Source organism: Heliconius melpomene, chromosome 3, assembly GCF_056956725.1.
Source record: "Heliconius melpomene rosina isolate 202511_hmr_F chromosome 3, ASM5695672v1, whole genome shotgun sequence".
Classification (NCBI taxonomy): domain Eukaryota; kingdom Metazoa; phylum Arthropoda; class Insecta; order Lepidoptera; family Nymphalidae; genus Heliconius; species Heliconius melpomene.
Genome location: NC_140391.1, coordinates 6,959,625 through 6,983,462, shown reverse-complemented (window position 1 = coordinate 6,983,462; position 23,838 = coordinate 6,959,625). Strand labels below are relative to the sequence as shown.

Sequence of the window (23,838 nt, the reverse complement as noted above, 5' to 3'; positions counted from 1 at the left end):
TAACAAGACCTCACACGGCGGTGTGATTTAACTACATTATTTTAACTGTACAGTGATAATTACGAGACCTTTAAGTATTAATAGTTATATTTAAGAAGAACTCTAGATGCGACATCTACTAACGTAAAATTCAATCAATTAGAGGACAAAGATAAGTTACTTTCTGAAAAGCAATCTTGTTCTGTTTTAATGTTCGATATTATGAGATTTCATTTTTATGTCTCTTTAGAACTAGACACAAGCTTAATCTCGTAAGTACAGTGCCAATTTATATGAAAGAATGTTTATATTATTAATAACTAACTGTTTTATGAAGATTGCTTTTCAAACGATTATTTAAATGGTTATTTTATTAAATTGTAATATATTTTTTAAATGGCGTAAAATTGAAGAGGCGTTTCTACATTTATTTAACACCTGTAGCTCAGTAAGATGTGGTGCACACTAGTATTCTTGGCGTTATTTCACAATATTTTTCCAAATACATTAAACAATTAAACAACAATAAGAATAAGAACTTAAATAATAATAAATTTAGATCTATTAATAGAAAACAATTCTGTTATCAAGATCCCTATTGATAGTGTGGGCCACATCTTCACATTCGCTCTGGTATAGTAGATATCTAAGATGTCTTGCGCTTATGTAGAAATTCGGTCACCTAGACGAGGTCGCCATTTTGTACAAAACACTTAACCATTACAATTTTACGGACAATACAGATTTACTGAAATAGATCCAAGTAATACTAAATTTACGATAGAACATTTATTATATCGATAAAGTGTAAAATAGGGAAGATGTAGCTAGTAAGTTGAATAGTTACTTTAAAGTTACGCTAACACTTGAATGATTTCACGTCTCTACATCAGATTAAATTTTAACAACTGTACAGAGTACATCTAATAGACAATATTTATTTCGATGTACTAGAGCAAGATACAGATTAGAATATATTTAATATATAAATTGTTATGTTTTTATAGAAATAAATAATAAAATATTCAACTAAAACAAAAAATATAAAAAAAAGCAATAGACAGACCTAAGCGAACAGTACAATGAGTCAATAAAGGACAATATTAATGCACTTGCCCATATTATCTATATTGATTATAACACCAACTTTAATATTTTCAAAAAAGTCATAACAGTAACTTAATGCATAATCTACTGGAACCGAGTTAAAGCTTTTTCAGAAATTCATAATTAAAATAACAAATTTTATGGATAATGAGAAAAAATAAAACATTGTAATAAATATTTGATCATTTTGTAGTTTTAATATGTCATATATTTCATAAAGCGACGTCGATGCTATTAAGTAGGTACTATCTAAGCCGTCGCGACTCCCACTAGAAGGTTCTAACTGCCACCAAAGCGACCCGAGTAATTCAACAATTTGGTAACAAAATAAAAGATAACCACCCTCCTCTGAACAGCGCTACGAATACAACAATAAAGCAGTCTCACAAAATATTTTACAAAAATTCATATTTAATAAACTATCTAAATACAATAATTTATAGGTTACCTTTCGAACTTCGACACTTAAATAGTTTAATACATAATCAGCTATACTAGATATCGATATCAGGAATCATCTACTCATATTTAGTCTCGTAAAAATTACAGAAAATATATTCGTAATTAATACTACATATACACAGACCGACGACACAGTATTGATGACATTCTCTGGGACACGGCGCCCACCGGGAAGCGTCCAATTACGTAACGGTATAGCGACTACTAGAACAAGTCTGGACAACAAACCTTAGATGTGAACCATCGAGCACAACACTTGAAATATTCCTCTTTAACTGGCTATACCGTGGTGGAGGTACGTCTCAGAGAAAGGCGCGGGTCACTGGTGGTGCTTGGCGGGCGGCGCGTGGTGCAGGGCCACGTGGTGTGACGGGTGGTGGTGGCTCGCGTGGTGGTTGTGGTTGTTCGCGTTGGAGTTGTTGTTGTTATTCTGAGCCGCTTGCGCCGCCTGGCGCTGGGAATTCTTCTTGTTCTTCATTCGTCGGTTCTGGAACCATATCTTGACTTGACGCTCGGTTAGGTTCAGGTTACGAGCCAGTTCCCATCTCTTTTGCTTGGACACGTAGGCGTTGAACAGGAACTCCTTCTCTAGCTCGAGGGTCTGGAATTTCGAGTATGGCTTGCGTTTTTTACGCACAGTGACTTGGCCAGTCCAATCTAAGGGGTTTGAGGAGCCGCACCCGACGCCCACGCCCACTGACATGGATAGAGAACCTGTGTGAAATAAAAAAATCACTTTAATAAAATATATTGTTAATTATTAATTTAATAGCAGGTCTATTGGGATAATTTACAATCTTTTTTTATATTTAAGTCTAAAATTATTCAAAACTTAAGAATTATAAGAATCCAGCACTGTATATTAATTACGGTCCGAGAGCCGCATGACTGACCATTTCATTTATAACCAGCTATTTCTATGCAGTGTTCACAGAAACAATCGTAGGCACGCCGCGTTAGCAGTTGCATATAGCGCAGTTTATGCGAGGCGGTCCTTTTGATGAGATCACCGCCCATTAGATAACTTTGTATGCAACCCACGACCTTCTCGATATTCGATGCTGTCAACTGCACCATTTCCTATTACTCAGAAATTTGCGAAATAGACGCGGCATTGTCTCTAATACGAGCGTACGAGTTAGTATAGCGCGATATATCTAAATATCTGTCTAATGTTTCATACAATTTGTTAGAAGCGGCCGGTACTTGTATATGTAAGTCTCAGTAAGCGTAAATGGTGAACGATCGCAGGCAAATTAGTTGCTTAAGAAGATAATCTATATATTGTTACCATTTCTGTTTCCTCATTTCATTTCGAAAGTATGTCTTATGTAGTGGAGACAGTTAGTTTTTATTGCAGTTGTTAATATACATTTTAATGATTATTTCTCGAAGCGATTTATGCTCTGCAATATATGATTGAATGGAAATTAAATTTTCTTGGTCTCATTAGTTAGTTGTTCGCTTTCTAGCACATTAGAATTATCATTTCAGTATAAGTATTTCAAAGTATATGTATACAAGAGCTCTATGTTTAGTAAGCTATGTTTTGAAAGTTAAGTAGTTCGCTCGAAATTAATTGTAATGAGGTTTAACTAAACTCAAATTCTCAGTTATTATTTTTCAACAATATTTAAATATTGTCATATCAAAATTAGAAACAGAAATTTTATTTATTATATTTAAATTGTATAGAAAAGTCAGTATTGTATACAGAAACCGTAATGACAAGCCAAGTTGTCAATTATGGGAGGATAGGTAGCGATCAGAGGCAATAAAAGTGTGGGTTCCGTTCGCTCATAAAACTTACCTACCCGGTCGGCTCTACGCCTTGTACTTTGCTTTGCTCTGTCTTCCTCAATGAATTAACGCAAATTACGCCTTGTTACAATATACGTAAGGTTTAGAACATTTTAACTTAGTCCTGGCATTTGTATTTGCGTCATTTAAGTTATTGCTCTAAAATAACAGTGTTTTATAATTTTACATGGAAAATATTTTTTTTATTAATTTTCTTCTATGTTCCTTATAGTGTTATGATAGAATATTGTAAATATTATATTAATTAAAGTCTAAACTTTATTTGACAAATAATAATTGATAAACAAGTAGCCCTACTTGAAAAATTGAAAATTGAAATAGATTAAAGTTCGGTAAGAACCGCTGTCGTATATAACATTCTAAGAGCCATTAGCGAGCCCATAAATGCACAAATCAAAGTCAATGTCAACCTCAGGTGGGCCGTAAACACCAAATCATAAAGTGACGTCACTCGTATAACTTTTTCAACAATTGTTTCCTTTTAATGGGCCATTATATGTGAGTTTTACGCAAAATTATGTCAAGTTACACCTCCGCCTTAACAGTGGCACTATAAACCTATCTTTATGATGAAGATGCGATCTAAAGCGAACTTACGCCGTGTTTATGAATAAAAAAGAAAATTAGCTTCACGCTGTTTCCCGCACACAGCATGGTAGGCAAAGGGAACCTAGTGTTAAGGCACTCCGTTCTCAAATTCTTCTTTAATAGAGAATTTTTATTGCTCTCATATTGACAACTGCCTAATTACTGCTTACTAACGATTTAAGGAAGAAACTAGTATTATTATGTATCTATGACACGGTCGCGGTTTTACGATATCATAAAATTGATATACATCTAAGACGAGCTACTAGGTGCTACTCGTATGCAGTCTCGTGGCTCTAGTTTTTTTACAGCCTCATCAGCCTAAACGGTGTTTATTGTAGCAATATTTGCTTTATTGCTACTAGTCTGAGATCGTTTATTGTCTTAACGCTCAGGTATCGTGTTTATTTATTAGTTATACATTTTTATTGGCGCTTTATTTTACGTAAACTTGTAATTTATTGTCGGTAGTATAGCGCCGTTTAACATTGCCTATAAAACGATGCTTACGGTTCGTTTTTAAACATTTGTAGCACGTGTTTCGTTCATTCATCAAATTTATGGTTCTCTGTGGGAAAATGTTTTGATTATGTGTCGTTTATATCTGATGGCGATGCCTAGTGAGGAATCAACGATATATATATTGTTATGACTAAACTGAGTTATAAATGTTATATTTATGCGAATAAATAGTTTTTTTTTATCATTTAACGCAAAGAGAAAGCTAACAAATAAAAACGAATGATGAATATTGCAATAGATTAGAAAACATGAAATTTTCAGTATTTTTTTTTTACATTTACAAATACTCTACACTCGTACCAGACGTCTATATAAGAGAATTTACTCTTCTATGTAAAAGTGCAACGAACGTACCTACATTATTCATCGAAACTGATAATGAAAAACGTGCTGCACACACACTAAGAAATATTATTGATGTGTGCGTGACGCACACCAGGGCCGCGGGCTCGGCTGTGTGCGTTACATCACCGCCATCTAGCGGCAAGCAGACCCACATTCAGGAGGGTCAAGGTTGATAAACTCATAATAAATTATTTACTAAACTAATCTGTCTCCAAATTCAATCCCATGACAATATAAAATCAGAAGCGTGGTATTAAAATGTTATACAGAAAAAAAATGAACATTAAGATCACAGAAATGTCATTTGTTTACAAATGAAAGAAATGTTTTGCCTTACATGTTTCTTTGATAACTTTGGTTACAGATTACAAACATTACAGTGTCGCGACCGGAGGTTAAAAAACGTGATCTCAAAGTTCGATATGTACTTGCAATAAATTAATGTTACTATATACATATATAGATATTTTATATAATATAAAAATAAGATTTTTTACTGACCAGGTAGAGCACTCGGGGGCGGGTAGGGCCCACTGGAAACTGACTCAGGTGCGTAGTTTCGTAGACCGTATGCATCGTGGGAGAAACCAGACGCTTCGGACACCGCGGTCCGACGTTCTTCACCACTGACGTAAGGCAACGGCTGGTCCCCTCGCGGTGCACCATAAGGGTAATTCCAACAAGGCTGTGAGAAGCCCTGGTGACAACCATCTGTATAAGGTTTATATTCGCCACTACTCGTGGGCCAAAATGGCAGCGCTGACTTGCGCTCCCTCTCGACGGGCAGGTTGTAGTACGTGGGACCAGCGGGGTACTGGTGCTCGAAGGAGGCCGGCGCATCCGGTGGGTAGCCCCAGGACTGCTGCGCGTGGCGGATGACGCCGGGCTCGGGCTCGTAGCGTTTGGCCGGGATGTGCAGCGGCTGCTGCGGGTTGGAGCCCACGGAGGCCGGCGAGGCGCTGGAGGCGGAGGGCGGCGCGGCGGCGGGCGCAGCCGGCGGCGAGCCGCCCGGGGGCGACGCGTGCGCCTCCTCGTACAGCGCTCCGCCGACGCTGTTCATGACGCTCCACCAGGCCGGCCCGGCGGAGTGCCCGGAGGCGGGCGCTGGCGACGCGGCAGCCGCGTCGCAGGGCGCGCCGAGGCCCCCGACATGATTGTCAGGGTACAGGGTGGCGGCCGGGCAAGCCACGGGGGAGCGGGAACGGGGCCGGCAGTTCACGCGCGTCGCGGGCACATCGCACCACGCGCACACGCGACCACACAGGAGCAGCACATGAAAGTCAAAACGCGGTTCCCGATTTAGCTTGCTGGCGGACGAGAGACGACCACTGCGGCCCGAAACGACTACTCGTGCCTACTGAAAAACTTTTCGCTGCTCTAACCCGTCGACGAGTCGACGAGCACTGAGTTCTCTACAACTTTACAAAATTGAGTCCAAAATACACCAGACAGTTCTTAACTTTTAACTACGTGTGTTTTTATAATTTTTTCCCTTTTATGAAACTATCGTACCGAGCGAAAAGTTCGATAAAGCACCAGTTGTAAATAGTTTGTATCGGCGAGCACAAAGTCGTAAGTGTATCGTGATACGTGAGCGGCTACGAGAGCACACCAAGCGCGCAGTCGGCGGCGCGGTCGAGCGCGGAGTGATGGCGCGGCCGCGGCGGTGTGCGGCGCGGCCCGAGCACACAGGCGCGCGGCGGCACGCCATCTAGCGGCGGGCAGCCGCACCCGCACACCGCCCGCGGACCGACGCCCGCCCTCCTGGTACGACTCTACTTTGTTTTATTAAAGCATTTTCTATGAAGTTTCTTTTCATATTTTCTTTCTCTTTAAAACAAGAAATCGTAACAAATTTAGTTTTGTAAAGAAAATAAAATTTTATAAGTATCATAATGTAGAGTCAAAAATAAAACTTATATGAGTCTATGAATTCTTGCAAGGGTTGTGGGGGCACGGTAGCGCGGATGAGCTGTAAACTGATTAATGAAGGCAAAATAGCCATAAACTTCCGTTTAACCAAACTGCAAGCGTCACTGGACCATCGTCGAGTTGCTACCAATAAAAAACGCGAGACTTTATGACGGCAACTCACTCACATTTTATTGTGAGTATAAACTTAATTTTATCGTCTGTTAATTTTACCACAAATAATCATAGGTACTAGATATCTCATAACATAATATTTATGACACTTTATGATATATATATACCTACATAAATAAATTCACAACTTCCCATAGGCTTACATTTTTATTTTAAATCAGATAAAGATATGTACTACATCTAATAGAAATTATTATTTAATATTAATACAGGAGAACTATCTACTAGTACATATCAATTTCAGGTGGTAAAAGACTATACTTTTATGTAACTACTAGTGGACCCGTACGCGGCTACGCCTGCTTCAACTATAAGAATATTTATTAAATATATTCATGAAATTATTTTCAATTCTCAATAGAATTAGTAAGAAAATATAAGCTCAAATAATCAAAAAGAATAATAAGTAGATACACATTATTAGAAAAAAATATCTGAGTTATTGAAATGAACTAACAAAAGGATTAAAAGTAACTAAAGGATAGGTATTCTTAATATTAGAAAAAGTACCTAAAGTTTTCCGTGCGTGCGTACATAGATATCTTTTACTCTACGAAATAACTAAACATTTCTCTCTATTAAGTAGGATAATTTTAGCGGGCAATATCAAATAAAATAAGAAGAGAATCAAAGTGTATTTTAAATTAATTATAAACAACAAATAAAGTTCGAAAATGTATGAAAATTTATAAAACCGTCAACGTCATCTGCCGTGCCGCCCGCTAGGTGGCTAGGTCATTTGGAATCAGTGACATCTCCTTAATTATTTATTAGTAAGTTATACAGTAAACTATAATTTCAATCTAGATAAAATGCTAAAAGTGACTATTATATTTATTTTCATAAGGATGAATATCAAAACGTCGCGGTAGCGGTCGCGTAGCAACGACGGTTGTTATTAACATGGCAGAATAAATTGCATGTCAAATTAGAATGTACTTTAAAATATATTAGTATATATGTGTAATGTAATGTTATATAGCCTATAGCACTTCTGAAGAATGCAGCTTTCATATAAAACAAAAACAATGAAAATCGGACCAGTAGATCCAGAGATCTTAGCGTTCAAACAAACAAACAAACAAACAAACAAACAAACAAACAAACAAACAAACTCTTCCGCTTTATTATATTAGTATAGATTTTATTTCCACCACCTGGTTAAATGAACTGAGAACAAGACCTCAAACGCATATAGCGCCACGACCTTACAAGGGCGGCGCCCTTCACTCACCGGCGCAAGGGAACAATACTTAACACCGATAAATCTACTTACAATATTTCACACCTATACAAGCTACATGTTCTGTTTACACAAGACATGGCTATAAAATATGTCAAACGAACAAAAGCAAAACATACATAGTACAGCACACTAAGTAACGTTATCATTCATGTTAACAATTTCTTTGAGCTGTTATTATGGTAATTGAAAACCAACTTGTCAAAATAAAATATATGAAATGGCGAAGGACTAATTTCCCACACTTACCTATTGAGTGATTTTAATTATTTTTATACGACAAAAGAAACTGTCGACAGAATAAAAGTGATAAATTTTGCTAATAATGTGTTAGGTACGTGTTTAAGGGAATTAGAACAAGGATTACTTGTGAAAGGGAATTTGAAAATGAGAATAATAATTTTAATTTTTAATATCAATTGTTAAAATAAGACTTAGGTAGAATGTGATATGAGTTATTTTCGAATAGAATCGTTCAATTATAAACTCTTCAGTATATTTTAATAAGAAAAAATGTAACAATTTGATATAATAAACTTGAGTTTTGCTACCTGCACGAATTGATTCGCGGATTGCTACTGCTTGATAAAATAAGATACAAAAGGCTTAGATATATAGCGATTTGCGAGTATATAGTGTTTTTTTTTGGAATTAAGTGTAACTACTTAATGAAAACGGAAAATGTCCGTATGAAACTCTACTTATTTTTGTTAAAAATCTCATCACGATTACACGTATCGAGACAAGAAATAGCATGTGATTTGATACCCAAAAAAAAAGAGAAAAAGGCTACCACAAATAATATTTTTTACACTACAACCAATAGAAAGTAGCCATGTGAAGTTTCAAAAAGATAATCTAGACAAGATCCAAGGAACAGTACAACCAGAGACGTTTCCAACGAGTGTTGAATGACAAAAACAAACATAGGAACAAGTGTGCGCCTCACTCGTCTATAAATATTTACATTAGGAAACTCTCCAGGCCAACAGTCGGCCGTCCGCCATGTTGCACGTAAATAAGTGCGCTTTCTTATCTCAGGCATGTGTTGAGCAAGCGAATTGGAACCACTGTATATGTAAACGGAAAGTAAACAGCGTTTTGATTTACATGGCTGTAGAGTATTTTCTCCTATATACCCATAAGGTATTAGCTAAATTAATATATACCTATATATATTATCATAATATATATGCTAGGCCCGTTAGTTCTTTTGTATTAATTGTAAGTAATAATTTCATACAAATCGCGGCGTTGATCACCGCCATTCAACACGTAATGCTTTAGAATATTCAACTGAAAGTGGGGAACGGAGTGTCTCAACATTAGGTTCCTTCTGCCTAGCATGCTATACTGCATCACAATATACCTAATGTCGTTGATATGTTTTATAATTTATAATTTTTCTTCTAATTATATATTGAATTTGCTCTATAGAAACTAAACTATCAAATCTTCAATAATCCATGTTAGTTAGCTAGCTGTCTCGAATATATAGCATTGAATGGAAAATTTAAAGTACCTAGGTATTAATAATATAGTATAGAACCTAGTTAGTTTACAATGGTTCTCATTGTAATCAAAGATTTCTTAGATATTTTTTAGACAATTTAACTGTAAAAAGTACTTGCTTGCCTTGTTAAATCAATAATATTTTGATTTTGATTTATTATAAAACTAAGCCAATTTTAAAAAAAAAAATACTTTATTTAACTTCTTTTCACAATAAGTTCTTCTTATCACGTATCGTAAATAACTGTTTATGCATTTTGAATCTGTTGGTTACCGGTCCACATGAAAACCATTATCGATTCTTATTATTCAAAGGAGGTTAACGCACCGGCGATCGCTTTAATTATTTGCATTTCTCATATTTTATCAGCTTAAACTGTACCTACAAATTGTAATTAAATTTCAAAGGTCTTCAGCCAGCATTTTAGAGCTTTTTAATTAAGATTATAATTTAAATATATTGATGAGAACTTATTTTAATTTAAGTAACGTATACCTATATTATGTATATAAATATTAAGTAGTACGTTGTAAAAACATTAAGATTTTTTATTTTATATAAGAAATATCCACTTTAATTATTTAAATTTTTATTTAATTATATTGTTAGCAAAAGATTGAACCGAAGTAAATTTAATGTATAATTTTGTAATTTAAATCTGCCTATTTTATTGAAGATTTTTCTTAAGTGGTTCAAATATAATATTTAAATTAAAATATTATTTTCCATAGGTATTATTGAAATTTGCTTTAAATATTCAAAATATTAAGATACCTTTGATAAAATAAAGCAGAAATAAAATGTTTCAATATTAATGATGATTAATATTATGCATAACGATTTCGATCGATATCTAATGTAAAATAGCAGCTATCAGTGTCACCGAGCGATTCTTTTTTGTTATTATACTTCTTATTCAAATATATATTTTAAAATAAAATAATTTATTTAAATTCTAGGCTACTGTGCTCTACGCTCATCTAGCTAGAATTTTTTTCTTCTATATGTATATTTTTTTTAATTTCCTGTAAGCTACACCTACAATCTATTTACAACTGGTCTTTCATATCTATACCACATTATCATTTTTCTTTGTAAATATTATTTGATAATTAATAATATTTCCATACAATTAAAGCTAAAGTAAAATCCTTAAATAAATAGTCACCTTGTCGTAAACTGGCTAGTGAAGATTGTGTGAACGGACAGGGCAGCCTGGAAATAAAATATATTGTTAAATGTATATATTTTGTACTGTAGATATACAAATACTCTAATTTAATTTATTCATATTACACTATAATACTTAATATGAATACGCCAGACGTGGCTTGTGCTCCATAAGCGTGTGATTGTTAACATAACATATTGTGGGTTCAATTCCCACTCGAAGTAATTGTTATTTATTTAATTTTATATATTCATTTCTTCGCTCTGGAGTCGAGGAAAAGCGTGGCTCCTCCAGTATTCGGGGAAAAGTAGAGAGCGGAGTGTCTTAACACTAGGCTCCCTCTACCTACCATACGACATTGGGGATATTAAGTGAAGCTGAAATAAATTGATATATCATGTCACATCAAATTGTGATGAATATTAATTATTATTAAATAATAAATTCAATATTAAAAATATTAAATAAATACAAATAAAATGTAGAGACGCCATCTACGCGGCAATACAAATTATGTCAGCCTACAAGAACGCGTTACCTAGTTCCCGAGGCACCACGCCCCACGCCGGTCCCATTGACGAAGCAATACTTCCACCATTTTATTCTCTAACCTCGCGCGATACGTAAATAAATCCTTTCTAAGTCATTCGATACGGAGCAAAGTCACGAAGTTTACATAAAATAGGTGATTTGCCCCGATTGCCACGGTTTTTTCCAAGTTCCCCGAGGGTGTGGAGCGCACCTACTTATATTGGAACGCGAAAAAAACATGTTTACAGATTTTTTTTACTTTAACGATCAACGATTTTACTAGACACGTTAGCGGTCGTAAATTTCGTTTTGTGCTTTAACAATTATATGTTGGGATATTGACGGATTTAAAATAGTTTCTGTACACAAGGAGGACTAGTTCATACTGAAATTTTTACAAAATTAATTTATTTTGTTTATAAGTATTAGTAGGCAATTTAAATACAATGTTTTTTAGTGTCACCTAAAGAATAACACGATATACTATACGTATTTTTAACCGACTTCTGTAAGAAAAGGAGGTTATCAATTCGACTGTATTTTTTTTTGTTAATTTTTTTTTTATGTTTGTTACCTCATAACTTTTAACTGAGTGAACCGATTTTGATAATTTTTTTTTATTTGAAAGGTATAGCTTCCCGAATGGTCCCATTTTTTTTGGTCCATGTCTGACAATGGTATCCATGAGAAAATCACATAAGTCTTAAATTTGCATTATGCATGTGCGCAACTAATAGCCGAATAACTCAATGTCGCGCCAACCGATTTTGATGATTCTTTTTTTATTTGAAAGGATACACTTCAAGGATAATTTGGTGAAAGTTTGAATAGGTTTTGATTATGAAATCCGGAGAAAATTAAGAAAGTTTGTTTTTTTTTGGTAAAAAATACTGACTTCAAAATTATAAAATCTTTGTAAAATTATTTTTCACTTTTTAGTTCCTTGTTAGAAGTCGGTTTTTCTTTTTGTTAAAAATTATTTTTCAATATTCTATCGATACCTATCAACTATCAATTATTTATTTCATAAAATCTTCAAATACCTCTCTGTTACATGAACATTTACATCTGATTCAATTCAAAAGTTACCTAAAACTAACTTTGTAGGCTATTTCATATCGAGTAAGCGATGGCGTAGAGCACTCGAGTTGACATTTACAACTTTATCTAAAGCAAGCCGCAAGCTAGCCGAATGGTCGTATTTAAAACCATTTAAACGGGACCCGCCCTTCCACATTTTGTTGATATTATTTACATAGAATTAAAATAAAAACTATGGCAGTACTAGGGCTCATCGTATATTGGTAAGTACTATATTTCAATAGCTCCGGTCCCGACGACTTTCTGGTATATAACAGTCAACTGGCCTTATCTGAGTCAAAAGTGTGGTAAGTTAAAGCACTTGTCCCACGGTTATCAAACAAAACCTTTATTTTACTCTACATGTTAGTCGATTAAATATTTGACTAGTATCTAACATATAGTATGACGATAGCACCGTTTAAAATATAGGGAGCTCTATAATTCTTATTAGAAATGGAAAATTAACTTGTTTCAAGCTATAGGTACTTTTTAATTCAATTATACCTAGGTACTTATAATCTCCCCTCTTTATAAGTAAACAGCATTAATATTATAAATTATAATTTTAGTGAAATAAAAAAAATGCAATTAAAGAAAACGAATGGAATCTACGTCAAGTAGGACATATAATAATAACAATATCGGGGGGTGGAGGTCCGAAATTTAATGGTGCGAAAACTGACTGGATCATATCACTGGGTTTACGACACAATGTAAACGGCCGATTCATTTGCAATTCCAACAGCGATTTAGTGCTTCGACGTTTCTCTGATTCAAAACAACAGACGATTTGGTACTTAAATAGGTAAATAGATAGCGCTATTCACAACCTTAAGTTATTACAAAAGTAAGTATGTAAAGTTTTTTTGAGTTATTCATTAAGTACATAATATACTTAATTAAAATCTAATATTTGTATTTTTTTAGCTTCTATCGTTGTATCCCGTAACATGGTAGGCAGGAATAAACTCCTGGAGAACGTTTCCCACTTTCAACTGAATTCTGGAAGCACGTTTTGCCTTGTTACCAGAGCGACACAAATAAAAACATTCAATATATCAATGTCTTGACTGGGTATCGAACCAAAAACCTTTCGCGTTTATAGTCGTACGCCTTCACCACGACTGGCCTTATTACATTATTAAAATTTGAAATTAGTTTTTATGACATAATCTATACCTACTAAATTTCATCCAATATGTACCTATATTATCTATATGTAAAATTCCCACCGAAACCTTCACATCTACCTACCGCTTTAGGCACGTCACACACTCTACATATTAATATCGATTAGCCGGTGGTCCTTATTATTCTGTATTCGATTCTGTGTACTCGATGTTATCGGACTATCGCCAAGGACATATATTAGGATTTGACGGAACCGAGAATAGATCGATCGATATAAAGTTCGATGTGAATTAGAATGTTTGAAGCGTTTGCTTTACGTAAAAAAACTTTATATTCCTCTTATGAAATACTATAAGCATAGCATAGCTAGTTGTTGGAAGATAAAACATTTAAATTTAATTTTCAAAAAATATTGATATAATATTTAGAATATCGATAAAATTAATTATAATTTTTGACACTTTAAAATAACTAATAATGACACCTCATATATATTAGTCATTATTTGAAACGCTGTATCTAAAGTCTATATAAATTATAAGTTTATTATATTTTTATGATAAATACTAAATACCAACGTAGATAATTGAAATGTCACCGTAGATGTAATAATCACAACATTGTAGAAGCAAGTTTTAATATGCATATATTGGGGAGACGATAAATTAAGAATTTGCATATGGGCAGGGCGGTGCAGTCAAAGAAGAATGTATTTTTATTTTTTTATATATTATAGGTAATATTTTGTAATTTAAAATTCATATTCGCTGTGACGTAGTGGCACAAATTATGACTATAAACGCGACAGGTAGTGGGTTCGATTCCCACTCGAGTTAATTAAATATTTTATATTTTTATTTCTTCGCTCTGTTATCGAATCAAAGGGCAGCGTTAAGTTCCGCAACTTCGTCGTCTTTTGAAAAGGTATATAAACAAATGGATATACTCTCGTCTCTGGTTTTAATTTTAAACTTTAGCGTATGCAGGTGAATTTGAGAACATACGACCCAAGGTTATATGCAGTAAAAATAAAAAGCTTTTGCATTTGAATTTTAAGGCATGTCTGTAGATACATATATATTATATGGGTATATGTTGCAGATTATTATACGCAGGTATATAGACGTGACAAAAAAATAAATGCAAGAATAAGAAAACACAAAGTTTCCGTGCGCTATAAAAAGCTCACATTTGGCGGCAACACGAACATTTACCGCAATTGATATGAGTATAAACTTGAATATATATACACATATAAAATAATAAATAAGGATGTAAAAGCTTTTTTAATAGGTATATACTATACAATCTTTAAGTTGAAATTTATATATTTAGTACAAATACTTCAATTAACATATATATCTGTTATATCAATAAATGAAAAAAAAATATAGATGCAAAGCTTTCAAAATCACTATATTAAAATAACATCTTCTAATAAATTATAAAATCATGCATATAAATTAGAATATACTCTATAGTTAAAGAAATAAAGTTCAAATTCAAACCTTAGTATCATGTTCTGTGTGGCGGCTTCGCCTCACCTGTTAGTAAGGTCGACCGCGAGGGACGCCGCGCCCGAGCCTTACCCGTCCCGCTTGCAATACGCCTGGAAAGAAGAAATAAATTAGTTCTGCTATCATAACTATTAATTTTTAGCTTCACGCTGTATCCCGCAAGGAGGAGAGTGGGGAGAGAGAGCCTAGTGTTAAAACTATTAATTCTAGAGGCATTACGTGTTGAGAGATACAACTGAATGCCGTGCTTTTTCTTTGATACCATGATATTCATTCCCTGAGTGGGGATCGAACCTACAACCGACTCGTTACACGATTGTGCCCCTGCACTATCACAGCCTTAGACAAATAATAAGATATTTTAATAGATAAGCGTAGCAATAGCTATGTAACAAAATTCCTAATATAAGCAATCTTAATCAAATTTGATTAAGAAAAAAATATTCCTTTCGTAGTAGGTAGAGTTAGTAGAGTTAGTTGTATGTATTAGTTATAAGAACAAATAGGTACCTAACATTACAACGTCTATTTTCACGCCTACATATTTAAATGTAACAATGTATTGTTAATATGTATTTTGTTGTTAAATAAAGTAAACGGGCGTATCTAGTACACACCAATTTAAACGCCATCAATACAATGATTTCTTTCATATTTTTTTTCGTTTTACACTTTTCTAATAAAAATATACATAACATAAGAAAAATAAGGAATAAATAATATAAAGTCGTCACCAATTATAAGAATGTTACGCACAATATAGTCATTGTCTCTACATTGTAAGACGTTTACAAGCTATACTTTAGATATGAACATAAAAAATATGATTTGAATGACTTTTAATGTAATTTATGAGCACGTTTTTTAGAAGAAGTCTTAATAAGTGGAGTTTATTTTTTTTGATTAGGAAGCAAGAGTGTAAACGTGAGAGTTCTAGTTTTAATCTCGACTTGAAGAATGAAAAAAAATCATTTCTTTAATCTCGTGAGAAGATAAAGGTATTGAGTTCCACTACTCAAACGCCAAGTCTCGAAAATTTAGCGGACACAGGGGAGAGATTGTCTTAACACTAGGTTCTCTTTGTCTGTCCTGCCATATGCAAGATACAATATGAAGCTAAAAAACTAAGATAAAAAAAAAATTAAGAGATTTATAAAATTAGTTTAATTGTCATACAAAATAGTTGTATAAAATATGAACATCTATATCCTAAAACTATTAAATAAGGCTATAAGGTAGAGCCGTCAGTAAGGTGGAGTATCTAATTTTATATAAATTTTATGAACTGTCAAGCGGCGGCGGTCCATTTGATAATTTTGTCGACACCTCAGTTATTTAGAGTATTAAAACGATTTAATTTGTTTCTGATTGGTTGCGGCGGTAGATTTATATTCAATACTAATAAAGAATGATTTGGAAATATTCTGTTTTAATATTAATTGTAAGTAAACCTCAATAAGCATGTATACTACGAAAATACTGAAATGAATTGAAAATATACAACTAATATTTTGAAAATAATAAAAGCCAAATATTTTTAAATCTATTCACGCAAACCAACCATTTGAACGTGGAGGCATTCCCCATCCAAAGAAAGCTCTTGAAATCTCAGTAATAAATGCCCACAAGTGCTAAATTTATTTTATCGTTTGTTCCACTTAAGGAATAAGATTGAAAAATGTTCCCAATCATTTTTCGTAATTTGTTCGTATATTTTTTTCTACAAGCCATAAAATATTTACGGGCCTCAAACGAATGAAAGAGACGAGGATATTTATTTGCCGAATTAATTCACTTCCTCAAATGAATTATATTAATATTCATTGCAAAACACGCAAGTATCATAATGGAAAGACTGGCTTAGCCAAATATTATTATTATTATTAGAATATTAAACGATCTGCCTATATTTTTTTTCAATTTTAATATTGAAGCCTCGAAATAAGGCCGGCTATGCAGCAGGGGCTAATTTGTGGGTTGGATTGCCACATGAGAATATTTAATTTGCATGAGGCAAGGAAATTGGTGGAAGATGGGGAACGGAAGTGACTTAATGGGAGCGGAGTGTCTAAACACAAGGCTCCCCAGTTCTCTCTGCCTACCCTTCTATATGCGATATATAACGTGAAGCTAAAAAAAGAGCTTTGAAACGATACACTTTAGATAAATTTAATAATTTTGGCGTTCGAATGAGTTTTTTCACCCTAAGAATAGCTTTAAAATAATAAAATGCTGAATATAATGAGTGTTTATATTAAATTTACACTTTTATAAAACAGTATACATTCTAAAATGAAATATAAAGATATATATTAAAGCTTGAGATGCAAAAATTTTGTAAAATAAAGTTTAATTCTTCGAAATGCAGCAGTACCTATCAGAGATCTCGTTTACGACGTAGGTATGCAACGTTGCCCCTTTTGACGGTATTCGACAAAACGCGGGTAATAATGAAGTCATTTGATTAAGATAAACCTTTACACTCGTGAGTTAATTTTGAAAAAAGATTTTACATATTATTTAGCTTGTACTTACTTACATATTTATTACATTTTTTAAAAATTGAAATTTAATAACTATTCTTGTGGCCAGTCGTTGCATTGGGGAACACTATGCGATTGTAAACACGACCGGTTATGGGTTCCAGTCTCATTCGAGAAAATTCTATATTTATTATATTCATTTCCTCGCTCTAGTAACAAGACAAGGCGCGGGGTTGAGTTTCGCCTCTCAAGACCCAATGCCTCTAGAAGTCGGCTAAAAGTGAGGTACGTAAGTGTCTTCACAGACCGCCTTAACACTAGTTTCTCAGGTTCCCTTTGCGTATCTTACTATGAGAAAAAAAACTTATATTTTTAAAAAACTACTTTGCAAAAATAAAGCTAAATTTACTGTTAAATAAAAGAAGAAAACATCAGACTTGAATACCTAATATAATATATGTATATAGATTACGCGCATATGTATTCCGTAGCTGGTTGGTGCATGTTTATCGTACACCTGCGTGCAAAAGTGCATCACGTCTACTTTTATGATGTTGAATATCATATTTAGGAGGACGCGAGATAAATGCATCTCTTTGTTTCGAAGCTTTATGTCCGCTTTAATGCGAGGTCGGGCTAACTTCGCTGGTATCTTCTTATATACCTATTGTTTCCATTTTCTGTATTGTTTAAAATGGACATACCTATCGAATTTTGTCATATTTTATAAGTAAATTTATTAAATATTTCTTATACAAATATTTGGAAAAGTTAAAAGGCAAAAATAAACAGTTAGGTATTATTTATTTCCTGCATTTTGCCTCTTGCAATACTAAAATACAATTCACTCAATAAATTGAATTGTATTACGAAACAAGCTCAGAATCTGTTATTGCAAATATTGCAATATGAGATAAGCGAGGGAGTGAGCAATGATTCAATATACGGACATATGTGACCCGACTTGCGGTCTTTTATTAAGCCGGAGAATAGTATACGTGGCTGGATTAAACAGACATGGCTTTATTAACTTTTGCTGTGTTTGTTCATAATAATATTTAAAAAAAATATAGAGACAAATTATAAGGTTCCGTCTTCCTAGACTATAATATTTGGGAGTCTAAAATTTCAGTATTTAATAAATAAAAGCTTTCTAAAATATGAACCTAGTGTGCCAGATTACAGGATAGATGACTATTGAACTTGAAATAAGAATATAACAAAATATCATTATACGTTTCAACAAACACTCGTATTCATAGATACACAAGTATATATAGGTATATGGCAGTAATCCGACGCCGGGCTTATTTAGCCGACCATAGATGCTATTGTTTTGGCTAGACGTGTTCCCCATAGCAAACGACACTTCCGAGAAATACATTCCCTGTAACACGTATCCGGACGTTCAGTTGAAATAACGCCCTTATGAAATACATTTGTTACGTAGGTTTATCTAATTAGACAAACACACATAATTATTATAATGCGATATTAAGAGTAAAACAGTTTTGATTTATATTTTAGAATGTTGTACCTAGTTATAAATGAAAATTAAAGCTTCCAATGACTTTTAGTAAATAATAAGTACAACGTACATGTTTAAAGATTTATGTTATATATTAAAACTTTAAATGCTATTCTGAAGTATATATTTGTTAAAAATAAAAATAACAACCCACCAAAAAAAAGTAAACAAAAACATAAATTATACAGATACACAAGAATCTTATTACATTCGTTACATCTGGGCTGAAAATTATTTTAGCTTCGCTCCTAATTCTGGTACATTTGCGATGAGCTTAACAAGAACGAGCGAGCGGCACGCTTTTCATCTTTGAAGCGCAACATTTACATTTTCGTCTCATTTATTTGCTATTTCGGGCCAAGTTTCCCCGTCCCCCCGCTATCCCCGTCTCTCCCTCCAATGAATAAGTCTTGGCGTGCGTCAGAACCGAGAGTAAAACGAATTTGGGAAGGAACGCTCTATAAAGTCTAATTAACTTTGAAGTGAATGCACAAATGTAAGGAAATATAAAAAGCGCCGTCAGGAAGAATTTACTGCTTCGCCCTAGGGCATTTCTTTATATAAAAATCTGACGTAAATAATGGTTCAAATTAGTCAAGTCAAGTACCGACGAATATCTTTTTAAATAAATATAAATCTTATAATTTTAAATAAACATAAATCAAAACGACCAAATTCATTTAGTCGACGCTTAGTGAAAAAGGAAGCAACAAGAAGCATGATCGGAATGTAATCGTACTATTTCGACGTTTTTATTAAGATATTTACGAAGAAACCCTTGATATTGTTATTCAGCGGCCGTCCCGTATAAAAATAACGCGTCCCTTAACGCAAAGCTTTTGTCTCGGGGCGGTGGTTTCTTATTAGGAACGATTTAATGTCCACCCCCTTCTTTGTCATTCGCGGCTTGCTTTTAGCAGGATGCAACTGTTTTTCGTGATAAGATTTTTAATATATCATTTTTTTTATCCTCACGTGGTATCCCGCAAGTAGCCGGGTAAGCTGAGGGGATCTAGTGTTAAGACACTACGCCCCCCATTTTCTGCCGAGTTCCAGATTCATTGCGTGTTGAGTGGCGGGATCGACTCGATCTACTTCAAAAACAAACATATGTATATAAATACACTTGTTTATGAAACTAACTTTAGTTTATATAAGTTATAATAAGAGTAGGTATACACAACATGTGTATTATATGCAAGAACAGAAAATCTTACAAATGATAAAAATATTTTTTTAATACTTTTATTATATCTTTTTTATTCTAATGTTGATACTTATAAAATAAAATTAGTAAATATCTTGTACGGATAGAAGAAAAGCATAATTAAGGAGAGTTGTGTAAATGATTTTTATTTTATCCATAATATTTAAGAATAGTTTATTTAAAACAAACTGTTTTAACTTGTAAATCCCACTTTGGCATTTTATATAGTGCACACACCGGACCAGATTTCTGATAGAAAAACTCCAGCCCGAACCACCCCCGAATATAAATCGCCTTGTTATATTTTCCGGGACATTGGGATTCATGAAGTTTGTGAGGCTTGACGACATGATTCTCGAAAATATAACGTTATATAGATATATATAACTAAATATACATGTGGCTTCTGGTAATGTATTTGTTTTTGATATTTATTTAGAAACGAATATTTCTATCAATATAAGTAAAAAGTAGATAGCTTTTGATTTTACAAAGAAGTAAGTAACCGTAACCTACTTACTACTTTCTAAAAGTTTTTTTTTTCAACCTTTTTTTTCAGCTTTACGTTGTATTCTGCATATTGCAAGGTAGACAGACGGAACCTAGGAACCTAGTGTTAAAACACCTCGTTCCCATTACCACATCCATTTCCCACTTTTGGCCAAATTCTGGAGGCGTTGCGTGTTGAGTAGCGGAACTAAGCGCCGCGTTTTGCCTTGTTAACATAGTAAGGAAATGAAAATATTAAAAATTTCTCTTCCTCGATTAGGATTCAAACCCACAACCTGTCGCGTGTACCGTCACACCCTTGTACCCTTGCACCAGGACTGACCTTTTCAACTCAGATTTTTTTTTGTTAATATAATTGTAATTTATGTAGACTGTATATTACAGAAATAGTTATCTACTAACGCTGTATTTTTACCCCACAATCATTTTATAAAGCTTTCAAAACGCGCGCCCTCGTAATTATTATGCTAAGAAACGTAAATTTTGTTGTAAAAATGCTATTCAGGGAGGAGATCCTCTTCATATTGCAATTTAACAGATAAATTCATTTTAAAAAGATGTTTATTTTGACTCCATTAGATTAGACCTTAGATCGGATATGTTTATAAAATTTAACTTTAATCTTTATTATTTTCCTAGCACGACGCTGTATCCCACATACAGGAGGGTAGCCAGTGGAAACCTAGTGCTATTACACTCCATTGCCTAGACATCAAAACAAATAAAATAAAAATAATAAATATTTTATTTCCTCGAGCGGCAATCGAATCCATAACCTGTCGCGTTACTATCACCTCTGCGCCATGACTGACATCTGGATTATTTTATAAAACTTGTATTTATATATCGAAATAAATTCAAAAGTAAATGCATGAGATGAGTTCATTTTATGCAGCTACATAAGGCTTCAATTAAAAGCAAAGTGCCCTAATCTTATCTTATACGGCAAGTGTAAAAACCAGTTATTTAGCCATCCAGGTCCAAGTTATCAATATAGAAATGTAAATTAGCAATTATCTGCAGAACTCGCTCGGCATATCATTTCTTTATCATATATAAGAGGATGTGGAGACTCTATTTCTTTTTGTTACATTCTATCCTGAGCTGAGGGTTTGACATTTACATATTCACACTTTTTTAGATATCTGGAAGCAATGTTTGGGATGTATTATATGTATATAATATATAACATTGACATATTTAAATATTGATTAATTCATAAAAAACTAAATTGTTTCAATCTTTGAAATAGTTTTTTTAGATATTTCAAAATCGTATAAAACATGTTGTTTTAAAAAATAAAAATAAAAAAAAATGTTTTATTAATCAACATAAATTTTAGAAACAGCATACTGGTTTTAAGCCATTACAATATCTATTAGTTAAAACGATTTAGTTAATAATATATCTTGTCTTAGAATTACTAAATAAATATATGGAAAATACTTGTTTACTGAGAATATGTTCAGTAAATTATGTTTTATTAATATAATAGTTATTTATACTATAATTGGTAGGTAAAACAACTTCTGGCATTGAACTACGGGTCATTTCTTGAATAAATAATAAAATAAGAAAAAAAAACAGAAGTACTGTCACAATTAGTCTCAAAGCATAAACTTGAAAATGTTTTGAATAACAAAAGAATGAAAGATAGCGGAAAAAAATTAAAGAAACAAAAGGGTACAAAAGTACAATACAGGTTGCGTAACATTCAACAAAGGGTGAAAGGAGTTATGAATATGAATGAATTACTTGGTGAAATTGGGCCACCCTGTGACACATTCGTTCTGTTTTTGGGTTTTTATAAAAAAAAAGATTTCTTTCAAAGATAAATATATCACAAGTTTTATTTCAAAATAAGGTTTTGAATAGTGTAAAGTAGGTAAAACTTTAAAAATAAATTGTTTGGAAAAAAGCTTACGTAATATCTACTATTGACCTTTCATCAATATCGATTATTTTAATCGATGGATATTTGCTTTGAACAATATATATTTGTTATTTTGAATTAAACTCAGCAGTTATTTTACTAAATGTATAATTTAACTCAAGTACATTTAACAAAATTATTTTCCCGCACGTTTTACTACGCATGTGATACGTAAAGACGTAATTTGGGGATACGAGGAGTTGCTCAACTGTTTCGGGTGGTATTTATGAAATTGCCGGGTTGGACGTAACTCGAGGACGGCGTAAGCCCGACCGCACCTTCTCTAAATGAAGGCCCGGATTATATTAGATCGTGCCTATAAAGCTTGCAGCTCTAAATAAGAAACTTTGGAACGAGATAGGTATATCAAATAAAATTTGAGTGTAGCTTTGGATGTGTTTAGAGTAAAAATGTTTCATATTCTTTATTAAAGGTAGCTTTATTGCTTATTTTATTTAGTCAAATTTATACGATTGAGAAACGAGACAAACGAACGAGAAAGAAACCTCTAAGGCCACCAATTTGCGACCCGTACAGAAAATATTAGGTATATTATGTAGGTACAAAAGAATTTTCCTTGTCAATATGTTTTAGTAACAATCGATTTAATTCAGTAAAATTACGAGACAGAAGATTGTCAGTTATATTTGTGGAGACTGAATGTGCCGAATCGGTGAACGGCTAAGTGCTCGTAAATCTTGTGAGCTCTCCGCTGGATGAAAATAAGCGACATGACGCGATTGCTACGAACGGACTGTCTATAGGTTTATTTTCTTGGAATATTTAACATTTTGTTTAATCAAATATCTAAAAGCTTACTTCATTAAATTTTATTTAGCCTGTATGCTCACTAAATTAAAATAAACTTGCCTATTGAGACATCCATATCTAAAAACTTAGTCGATATAACAAAAAAAATATTTACATTTTATTATGAAAAAAAATATTTACATGATCTTAATTAATTTTCATTTAAGAATTAAAAAGAAAATCATATCCTGCATTTTATTTAATACTTTAAAATAATATCAAAGAACTTAATAATATTGTTTATTTCT

The 23,838-nt window shown here is 33.3% G+C and overlaps 1 protein-coding gene across 2 annotated transcripts in view; it reads right to left on the bottom strand.

Annotated features, from left to right (window-relative positions):
* Nucleotides 1-235: 235 nt before the first annotated feature.
* Nucleotides 236-23,838, bottom strand: part of Abd-B (Homeobox protein abdominal B) — a 74,443-nt gene continuing 50,840 nt past the window's right edge. For both annotated transcript variants that reach the window (XM_085207804.1, XM_085207803.1), the window contains 4 exons: nucleotides 15,111-15,211; nucleotides 10,855-10,901; nucleotides 5,326-5,928; nucleotides 236-2,262 (listed from right to left, as the gene is read on the bottom strand). In XM_085207804.1, coding sequence (XP_085063930.1) covers nucleotides 1,868-2,262; nucleotides 5,326-5,928; nucleotides 10,855-10,901; nucleotides 15,111-15,121 — 1,056 coding nt within the window. In that variant the 5' untranslated portion in view covers nucleotides 15,122-15,211 and the 3' untranslated portion in view covers nucleotides 236-1,867. The remainder of the gene's footprint in view (nucleotides 2,263-5,325; nucleotides 5,929-10,854; nucleotides 10,902-15,110; nucleotides 15,212-23,838) is intronic.